We start from the raw sequence: 10,803 nt of genomic DNA, 5'->3' as shown, positions 1-10,803 counted from the left end.
CGATTGTGACTTGCCACCAACTGGATTTAACGCGATCCACCACAGCTTTCTGGGCTCGGCCATCCAGCCAGTTCCTCACCCAGTGAAGAGTAAACCTGTCTAAGCCACGAGCTGCCAGTTTCTCCAGGAGAATGCTGTGGGAGACGCTGTCAAAGGCTTTAGTAAAGTCCAGGTAGACAACATCCACAGCCTTTCCCTCATCCACTAGCTACTCTGAGGAAAACTAACTCTACCCCAGCCAAAACCAGCACAAGTATTCAGGGAATTGTTAAAGCGACTAAATGAAGAGATTGCCACCAAGCCCCACTTTAATAGTCTCTAGATCATATTTTGATTACAATACTATATTCCTACAAGCAAAGGATGATGCCATATAAACAGCTGCTTCTATTTTTTATGCTAGCATGGTCATTTCCAACATCTGGCAGTTGAAGACTACACCCAGTTTATCATAGCCTTTTTTGTCTATGGCGGACAATGGCTATGAGCCAGCAGAATATTTTCAGAGCTCCCATGGGCTGTCCTACTCAGTCAACAAGAGTTTAACACCTATGCATCATGTATATCATCTCTGCTTCTGGGAAGCTTGAGAAGCAACAAACCCTGATGAGGATTTTCCGGGGCAGGCAGAGTTCTGCTTTTTCTTCCTCATGATTATTTTCATAGTTCTGAAACAAAAAAAGAGCTCTGTAATTAACCTCAGGACATATTCTAGCATTCAGTATGACGTCAATTTTAACTGTCCATTAACTGTTCAGTATATAATGAAGTCCATTTGCCTAATAACAGAACTTGAAGAGAATCCTGGGCCTTTGCTTTTAGCCAGTTTTGGTGGATATTCCTCCTTGAACAAGCTGCTGCAAAGTGATGATTCAATTCCGGTTTAATTTGACATTCAAAGTCCTGCGTTAAGCACAGGCTAAAACACGCTAATTTAAGAGCAAGACTGGCACAATGTGTTGTAAAGCCTTGTATGTGTTCTGCTGTGCTTTTAATGTCTCATCGATGTACTTGGCTTAGTCATAGTCCTACAAATGAGTCTCCCTCTCTGTTTCTGTCACGCTCATGACCCAGGATTGGAGAGCCAGTATAGTCAACTTGAGACTACAGCCCTGAACTCTCTCTCTTCCTGCTCCATTGCACAATCATTCAAGGAGTTGCAGCTTAATTAATCTACCTAGCACTTAGGCAGCAAATCTTAGCAACTGAGTCCAGATTATTTCAGTCTGACTTGAACCACGCTTTTTCCAAGCCCTGGAAAAAGGTGGTTTCCTCTCATAGTACCTGTGAAAGAACAGTATGGAGCAGGTATTCCTGGCTCCATTATACTAAGGATCCTTGGTAGCAGACAGGATGCCCCGACCAACATACTGGCAAAATAGTCATGTTCGTGTGTGATGTTCTTGTGCTTGATAATGGTGCTGTCAGAACAGCAATGACATTAACTTGGTTGACTAAAATTTGTTTGAAACCTGATTTTATCTAAAGTGGTTTCTCTGTACTGCTGACATCAAGAACCGCTGCAAAACTGCCACTATTCTCAAACACTCATCAGCTACAGCCTAGGCTTAAATTGACTTAAGGATGTCTTCATTCAATTAATTAAGAACATTCACAGTTTAAAAACACTCCTCCATTAGGCAGGTGCAACTCTGGATATGGGCTAAATCTATAGAGAAAGTCTGATCTGTGCAAACAAGAAGAGTTTTGTTTGACTTGTAATTCTTGCCTAGTTCCTAGCATTGCTTGGGAAATAAAAGTTGAAATCGGTCTTTTGTCTGAGCTAAAATGTTTTTACCTGCTTCTCTATTAAAGCGTATGATCTTCAAATACATCCCAAATATAAGGAAAAATACCACCTGAGGGGAAATTGAAGCATGCCATGGGGTCCAAGGGTCCATGTTTCCACTAACCTGAAGAGGTTGCTATGTTGGTTTTATTCTGCCTTGGTGAACTGGACTTTCGAACCCAAATGCAATTTCGTGTGCTGCGTCTATTTCACCATCAGACTCCAAATCAAGACATATTGCCACATCCTCTAGAAATAACAGCAGAAACAAACCAGAGGGTGAATCTATAAGATGATCAGGCTTTATTTTTATCATCATGCTTGTCTTGGGTAGTTATAATGAGGGCAGCTGTAAAGGTTTTATTATTATATTACTTTTAGTAAGTGGTCTTGTCTCAGTATTTTGTAAACAGGAAAATGCAAATACAACTGACAAATGAATATGCAGATCAAAAGAGCATTAACCAATTTCTCTGACCAAGAGAAAGGACAGATGATAATCTGTCATATAAGCATATAAATACTTCTCATTTTCTACATAATATGAAATACTGAGATGGGAGGAAGGATTCTGATGAACTACTACATTCTGGTAACAAGGCTTTGGCTAAGTTGCTGTGGTCTGGTGCTGGGTGCTGGTGGATTTTTTTGGCTGATAGGATGTGACAATGATTAATTCCTTGTCCTTTTTCCAGAGCAGAGACAGCTGGCAGGACTCAGCAACATCTTACACAGCCAGAGCTGCTCTTATCAAGTTACTCCATAACTTTGTCTCAGGAAGTATTCAACTCCACAGAGGTAGAGGAGTACAGAAAGAATAAGGCAGAGGGAGTAAGTGCAGCACCTGTCTTAAGTAGTAGTACTATTAATGGACTAAAGACAGACAGAGGTTAGAGATATAAGTAAACAACAAAAGGGTTCAAAATAATAGAAGGGAACTGGGTCTGTCAGGTACACCTGCTCTGAAATGCTCCATGTTCTCTTATTGCTGATGTACTTGTCGTGTCCTAAATTTGAATGACAGGCTCCACGAGCCAGGAATACCATATCTGTACGTTACTTGGCCGAACGCAATCGCAGTCCATGGTTAGGTCTTATGATACTGCTATGGATAGAAATAATGAAAGCAAGTAGTAGATATTGCTCCCTTTTTTACTTTATAGCTTTCAATTCTGGAGAGAGGAAAAAAACCCCATAAACATCTCTAATGAAGACAGCAGAAAAAAATCAGGTAGTAAGGTAAAAGGCACTCCAAAAATACCACTGGGCTGATTGGGTGTGCTCGGATAGAATAACTCTCCTCTCTCAGTTTAGCAGCTGTACAATATTATGATTTGTCCTTTTAAGTTTATTTTTTAAATACAGATTAAACTTAACCTAAAGACTCTTTGGTCTAATCTAAGCAGGGACTGCTGTCAAGCAAGAAAGGAAACGTACAGAGTAGCTACCATTTCATTCAAGCTCCGCAGGGGGAAAAATGAGCCGACCGCCTCTGGGTAGAAAGAATAACAACTAGTTTCTCATCTCGCCTTCAGCTCTGCAGTGTGGTAGCACAGTTATGTGAGCAGTGGGCCTGGGCGCTGAGCATAAGGGCCTCAGATGCAGGCCGTTTCCCAGACACCATAACCACTAATTGTCACTCCAATGGCTACTCTATTAAATACACCCAGTAGGATAGATTTAAACACATTTATAGCATAGAATTTGGCCAAAATAGTGCAGCTCCTATGTTCATATCCATGACCACACTTCCTCAACATCCTCAGGCATCCTCTGGCTTTAGGTTAGAGTCCATTCACGGCTGGGTTCCCCCTTCCAAGTCAAGGACTCTCCCAGTTCTGTGCAGGTCACTTTTTATTTCCCTCTTTGTTGAAGCCCTTCTCTTTTTCTGATAAGTGAAACCTGAAGTTAAATGGTCTGTTACAAAAGCATGCTCTGGTTCCCATTTCCCACCCCACCTTTTGGTATTTCTGAGCCTGGCGTGCTCATTTGCTGCCCAGTTAACAATGACAGAATGATGTCAGTGTTTGCCTTTGTTCTTATCAGTTGTGCTACACCCTGTGATTACTTTCCAGAAACCAAAAGCAGCCAACTCTGTGAAATTTGTGTGCCTGGGGAACTACCACTCGATCAATTTGCCTTGTAAATCTTCCTGACAGTGTATATGGATATCACCTCACTTTACACGCAGTTCTGTGATAGCAAGTCAGCCCTTCTCATTCTCATAAATTAATATTTTAAAATGCAAAAAAAAATATTTTTATGGGGGATGCAGAGGTTTTTTCTTAATGTGTTGCCTGCATGGACACTTCACACGAAGCTACTTTCTCTTAGGCATTCCCTCCCTCTCAGAAAATGGTTTTGTACAGTAAAGGAAAAAGAGTATTGCCTAGTTCATGAGAGCTGAACACAGCCAAAATATTCCTCTTTGCATACAAAAATCTTTTGAAAGCTCTATTGGAATTGGCTCAGTCATTCTTGCGTGTCTCTGCCTCTAACAAAAAGGAACATCCTCTAAAAGATTCACTCAATCTGTTCTTAAAGTTTACAAAACAACCATCCTCTCTCACAGCTCTTTTTTCTTTTTTCCTTTTTCTTTTTTCCTTTTTCTTTTTTCTTTTTTCTTTTTTTCTTTTTTCTTTTTTCTTTTTTCTTTTCTTCTTTCTTCTTTCTTTTTTTTTCTTTTTTTCCCCCCCTTTGTTTTTCTTTCTGCTTTGTTGTCTTTTTCTTTGTCTTTTTTCCTATTTTTTCTGACCGTGCCATAGAACAACTTTGTACCTCACCACAGCTCAGCATGATGGGCTTATATCTGAGTAGGATTTTATAAGTGTTAAGGTAAAGCAAATGACAGTTGGGTTGCTTGTGTGAAACTGGCTGAGGAATCACAGCACCTAGAAATCATGACTACAGCACTTGAGTGGACAACATGCAGTTACCTCAGGGTGTGACCTCTCTTTCTGTCGTTACAGTAAAATTAAAAAATAAAGTAACCTTGGAAGCCTTAATATCATGAACCTTAAAACTGGGGTATAAAAATCACTGTAAAGAATAGCATCCAGGAAATGATTCAATCAAGGACTGAAAACTAGACAGAAGTATTTACACTGCAAATATTTATTTATTGGCTGTAATATATTCATTGATTTTACAGTCTTCTATGGCTACGTCTAGTGCAATAATAAATGTGTTTGAGGAGAATCAATACACAATGATGAAAGTATGTTTCCCATGGTACAGCTTTGCCAGACAACAGTGTTATTACCCGAACTTTTAACTCGGAAAGTCACACAGCCAGTTATCTGACCTTGGTCTTCTCCACCTTACCTACCTTTAAACTCCACTTAAACAGTATGTGAGCTTATTAATTGTGTTTGTGAAATATGTTTTAAGGATATTTTGAGGAGTAAATGATAATAAAATAACAAAAACCTATATGTATATAATTAACAGAACCTACACAAGTGCGTCACTGAACATCACACTGTGCTTGTATGAACTCCTCTTCTGCCTATGCCTCATCAGTGCCTGTTTGGTCTAATCTTTCTAACTCTGTTTTGCAAAACAATGTAGTAATTGCATCATTTCATCACTAGAGGTAAATAAATTTATCATGCATTGCAGAAATGATATGACCTTTAAAAACTGTTAACCAGACTTAAAGCAAGTTTTCAGAAGCAGTGCAAAGGAAAATCTTGCTCTTTAGTAAATAAAGTGTGTTGATACCCTAAGTTCAACAAACAATCCAGGACACTGGAAAAATTAAAAGTTTTGATAATTTTATCTGTGTGGAATATGCAATGCTTGTTTATGGTTCAGATGTTATCTTCTTGCTAAGAGAAAAATAAAATGCTTTTTGTACTGTTGCCAAGATATGACTTAAGAAAAACAGTGAATTCTTCATTTCAGGTTGTGTTTTCTCCCTCCTGTGCTTCTTCCATCCAGATACATAATAGATTTGTGGAAATTGTCAAAAAGTCCTTCTCATGTAACTTCCTGCACGTTTTGGAATGCGCTTTAAGGGATGATAATCTCTAATAGAAGTTTAACATTTCAGCTGTCCCATTTCAGCTATTCAGCTGGCTGTGACACAAATGGCTCTTTATATTTATTCAGACTTTTCCAAATCAGACACTGCTGCAAAGAGCATAGGATAAAATTTATTCTCTAAGAGAAAATCAGCACAAGGTCACACAAATCTCATGTAAGCCCGAATATCTGGCCAAATGCCATAAAATTTGAGTATATCTGAATGGTTTTTGAAAATTACGTGTGTGACGGTCCACATTTGTATCACATAAATAATTTAAACTTTTGGCCCGAGTTGGGAACAGCAAGACCTAATTCTGTATAAAACCTCAGTAAATACTCATCCAAGCTGTTGCCTATACTATTCTTCGAAGAAAGAAACCTGAAAGAAGCAAATAATGGATATTGTTTACATTAATAATATAAAATTTAAACAAGCCCACAGAAAATGGTTTATCTCCCTGAGGAACTGGACAGATGAGTTGGCATCAAAACACTGCTTGCTCTCCTGACCATGCCTCCCATTTGGATTCTGCTTTGTTTTTGCAAACCGTTGTAATAGTCTATTTTAATGAAAAACAAATTGTAAGAAAATATTTAAACAATACAAAAAGTGTGAATTGAAAAGTCTGAGCAGTACTGATGTGTGTGCACATGCATGAATACAAATATGACACGTTAAAAAAGAAAGCCAACGAGGCAGTGCTACCATGGTGACCTTTCAATTTGTAGAAATTCAAGCCCTGTGCTTTGTGTTTTAGCACTTTTGGAGCCGTCATCTCAAAAATTGTGTATCAATCACCTTTGTTTGCAAAGGAATATGGGTCAAGAATGAGGACACCTTGTCTGCCAGGCTACATGGCAAAGGTGTGGACATACTGACATCCTGTTGACTCAAGCTGATGATCTCCCCCTCTGCCTTTTTGGGGCACTTCTGTATAACTAACACCAAAGTTCATGATTCAAAGTCATGAGGATGCGTGAAGTAGACGTTTTAGTTTGATAGGTTTTCCTTTAGAGGGACAAATTGGTTTGTTTTTAATGGCCATGTTTAATATTTATGTTACAGATATAGGTCAGAAAAAGACAAAGAAAAGTTCCTGGCACTCGCCACACCGGCGACTGCTGTTGCGTGTGTATGCAAACACCAGATGATGTTCACAGCTAACAAGGGCCAGTTGTTTGCTCTCTTCTTGTTCCTTCTTCTGAAGGAACCCCACATGCATTTTAATGTAAAAACTTCAAACTTTACTTAAAACCCTTATGCACTTAATGCAAATCAGTTGCAACTATGTCATGAGGTTGAAGTCACAGGAACGAATACTTCTCATGAACTGTTTGAATAAAGCATACAGCCTGAGATGTTGCTGTGATTTTCTGTGAAATGCAAAATCCCTTGTTGGAGATGACACAAAATTATGGGGTTTTTGTTTCAGAAAGGTACTAGATTTCCATGTACTTGTGATGTGTAGTCTTGCTCTGAGTTGTTGTAGATGTTACAGGACAGATTTTGCCTGGGGAACAGGAGGCTATAGACATCTGGGAGAAAGGAGTTTAATTTTTTAAATTTTCTCAATTAAAAAATATTTTTTGCTAACTTGTTTATAGCCTAACATGAGTGGAAACTTATCATCAAGCATGTGGAGGTATGTCCAAAGACATCCAAACACACATTTAATTTTGGGAAGCCATAGCCAGGGTCTTCTACAGAGAACACTGCATCCTGGGGTCCGTCGTTGTTATTCATGCATGATAGGTTACTCCAAATAGTTTGTTCAGAGTATTTCCACTCTGCAGACTCTAGTGTAGATGTAGCTTACGTTAAATGAGCTCCTCCAGGTCTAGTGTAGCCACCTGGAGTTAGAGGCCAAGTTACCCTGCTGCTTGGCCAGGAATTTTAACTTGTTCAAATCTCAGCGTAGCTGTAGCTGATCAGCTTCCATCACCTGAGCTAACACTGTCTCTGTACCGCGCAGCAGACCCTCAAACAGCTCTGTTGTATGTAGATGTGGGCCCAGTGTGTTTAGTGTTTTAATGATGGGGGACCACAGTTTTCAAGTGAATCACAAAGTTCATCAGAAGCCACAGAGGACACAGAACTTCAAAGTGACCTTTTGTTTTTGGTACTGTCCATTTTATTGCAAGGTTTGATACTGCCCAGGATCAATAATAAGTTGTTTCACTGCAGCTCAAGATGGATTTTGATACTGGCTGTTTGCTCAAGTATCTGATTTATTCCTTCAGATAACCCTATCTGAGCGAGTTCTTCATGGAACGGCTCTGCGAGGTTCTCATTACTGGCCCTGGAGAGACGCTGGTTCGTCAGACCTGTTTCAGCCATCCAGTCTGGCCTGAGTGCAAGCCCAGGGGGGCGAAGTTAGCTGTCTGCATCGCAGACCTCTGCTTTGGATCCGGTGAATCCCACCCCCAGTGTGCGTTAGTGAGCCATCTGGTCTGCAACAAGGTCCTCTGCGTGGCCGAGAGGGCAGTCTACATCTGCTCTTTGCTCAGCACAGGCAGCACCTCGCAGAGCCCCTAACTATGGTCGTGAAGGAGAGCTGAGATGCTCCTCTTCCTCCTGAGCAGGCTAGTACATACTCCGCCGAAGCTGGGCTACCAGCCCTGTGCTCAGCTGGGGGTATCTGAAGGAACACCTCTGATCCTTGAGCAAACAGCCAGTATCAAAATCTGATTTTCGTTTGTTAGTCACACTGTGTATCTTGAAGGAGAGGCTGGTTTCTACTGGTGAGCAACTGGTTGTGCCAGCCACACCAGGGTGATAAAACTTGAGTTTTGAATAGCTGTCAGCACAGAGGTGTGTGCTCCAAGCAGTGCTCAGATATGGATGTTTGCTAACGGGTAACTGTCCCTCTGCTGTGCCACGTTCATTGGACAGGACAGTTACATAAAGCACCTCAGAATAAGACCAGTCTCCATCCTCCAAGAGAGCCCCGAGGCTGTTCCTGCTCGGAAGACAGCCAGGCTCCAGCAGCAACATGTCTCAGCTGGAAAACGCGATGGGAATGACCATTGCCGTCTTTGACAAGTATGCAAAGACTGACGGCAACAGGCAAACCCTCAGCAAAGCAGAGCTGAAGACCCTCCTGGAAAAAGAGCTCCCAAACTTCCTCTCGGTAAGAGAACGGGCGGCAGCATTTCTGCGCAGCGGCTGCGAGGGCTGCCCGCAGGCACAGGTTTTAGTGCATTAGAGGGGGAATTACATCGGGAAATATGCAATGGTTTGTAGAAAAAAAGCAAATAAAAAAGTCTTTGTACATACTGTGTAAAACCGATTCTAATATTCAGGGCCATTCCCTGCTTACTAAATTCATTGCTCAAGTTGTCAGGTCAATGGCTTTGAAATAGATGGGGTTTCGTTTTCAGGATTCACCTGCTGCTTCTGTTTATCCCTGGGTAAAGCTCATGTCATGCCACAAGTGCTGTGAAGGTACTTGTGTTCTCAGCAACTGAAGATCTTGATTGCGGATGGGGAATCTCTCTAAATATTTATATACTTACTTTCTGTAGGTATTTATACTACATACTCGGTATGCACATCAAAGTGATGCATAAACAAGAACAACAGATGAACTAAGAGCAAACTGGTTTGCATTTGTAAAAGAAAGACCTGAAAAAATATTTTACAACATAGATTTGTATGTAACCATCATGTGCATTTAAATAGCTTTTTATATACATATATATATAAAATTTCTCTTAGTAGGTATTCAAAATGCTTCATAAATTACAGCAAAAGCTGTAGCTGCCTGGGAGAAAAAATGCTTTTCATTTTCAATTGTTTTTTATTTGCTTCCCTTCACTAGAAATCCAGAAAACAGTTTTAAAAGTCTTGTTCTTTCCACACAGGAGTAGTGTTTATCTATCTGTTCATAATTAGTATTCTTAGTTGCAAAAGCCTAGAACCAAATGTTCCAAATTCCAAACTTTTCCTATCCAGCATAATTCAATTTTTTAACAACTGTTTCAGCGCACTGCAGCCAGGGTACTTGATGCAACTTAGTATCTTCCCTTGCAAGCGATATGAAATCACGGTATGAAATCCATGCCTGCTGGATTTATGACCCACAAACGAAATACAATATTTAGAATAAGAACTTGGATGGCTCTGGGGGGGATAGATGAAAATGCCTCTGAAAAAACTCTGGAAAACAGATCAGTGGTTGTGACCCACAGCGCCATAGGAAGCATCCTGTTCCTGGTCAGGGAGCTGTGTGCTGCCTAGCGCACTGCCACGTCAAGAAAGACAAAACTAACAACAAAGCCACAGTTCTAAGGGGGCATGGAAATCCCCTGCAAACTTGACATTCGGTTTAAAAAAAGCTGGGGAGCTGCTGCATGGGATGATGCTCAAAGGTCATTCCTGACTATACGCTTACTGGCCAGGCACTACCTTTTCCAGTTCCCCACAGCTGCTCTTACTGGTTCTACTTATTTCATGAAACTGATGGAAAAACTGGAATTTTCCAGGGAGATAATTAGCTGAATGTCATCTTGTGTTCTAGTCTCCATTTCTCTTACCATTTTTCCTATTCTAGATTAAAAAAATAACACAAAATAACATTTTATGCCAGTGCTTAAAATAAATTTAAACCAACAATGTCTTGCCTTGTAGAATAATAACTGCAAGAAAATAAAAAGATAAAGTAAGTCTGACTTCAGAAAAAAAGTTTTACCTCCATTTCATTGACACATATAAATATTTTGTTATTTGCAAAAATGTTCTGGGAAATGGTGTCTTTTAAGTATTCATATATATTTCTGGTCTTAGAATTGGTTATACCTGACACAGCTCAAAACTACCTGGAAAGGTTTTGAATCAGTCAGAGGCAGAAATAAATCCATACCACAGGACTGAAGGATTCAGAAGGAATTCAGAGGCCAAGACTAGTTCATGTATTTCACTAAATAATTTAAAATATTGAGCTATAAAATTAAAACTGATTGTAATTTGCAAAGTGAAAAGGAAT

At 40.0% G+C, this 10,803-nt stretch overlaps 1 protein-coding gene across 1 annotated transcript; it reads left to right on the top strand.

Annotated features, from left to right (window-relative positions):
• The first annotated feature begins 8,811 nt into the window (after window positions 1-8,811).
• On the top strand, window positions 8,812-9,024 carry LOC104618348 (protein S100-P-like). Its single transcript, XM_010283918.1, has one exon. It carries the CDS (start codon window positions 8,812-8,814, stop codon window positions 9,022-9,024), a length of 213 nt encoding a protein of 70 aa, XP_010282220.1.
• Window positions 9,025-10,803: the final 1,779 nt, after the last annotated feature.

Source organism: Phaethon lepturus, unplaced genomic scaffold (assembly GCF_000687285.1).
Source record: "Phaethon lepturus isolate BGI_N335 unplaced genomic scaffold, ASM68728v1 scaffold55313, whole genome shotgun sequence".
Taxonomy (NCBI): Eukaryota; Metazoa; Chordata; class Aves; order Phaethontiformes; family Phaethontidae; genus Phaethon; species Phaethon lepturus.
Note: the sequence above shows the minus strand (reverse complement) of the source record. Positions and strands in the feature narration are given on the sequence as shown.

Bases quoted from the DNA above. Each gene is read 5' to 3' on its own strand.
- LOC104618348 (XM_010283918.1), top strand. From the start codon at position 8,812: ATGTCTCAGCTGGAAAACGCGATGGGAATGACCATTGCCGTCTTTGAC.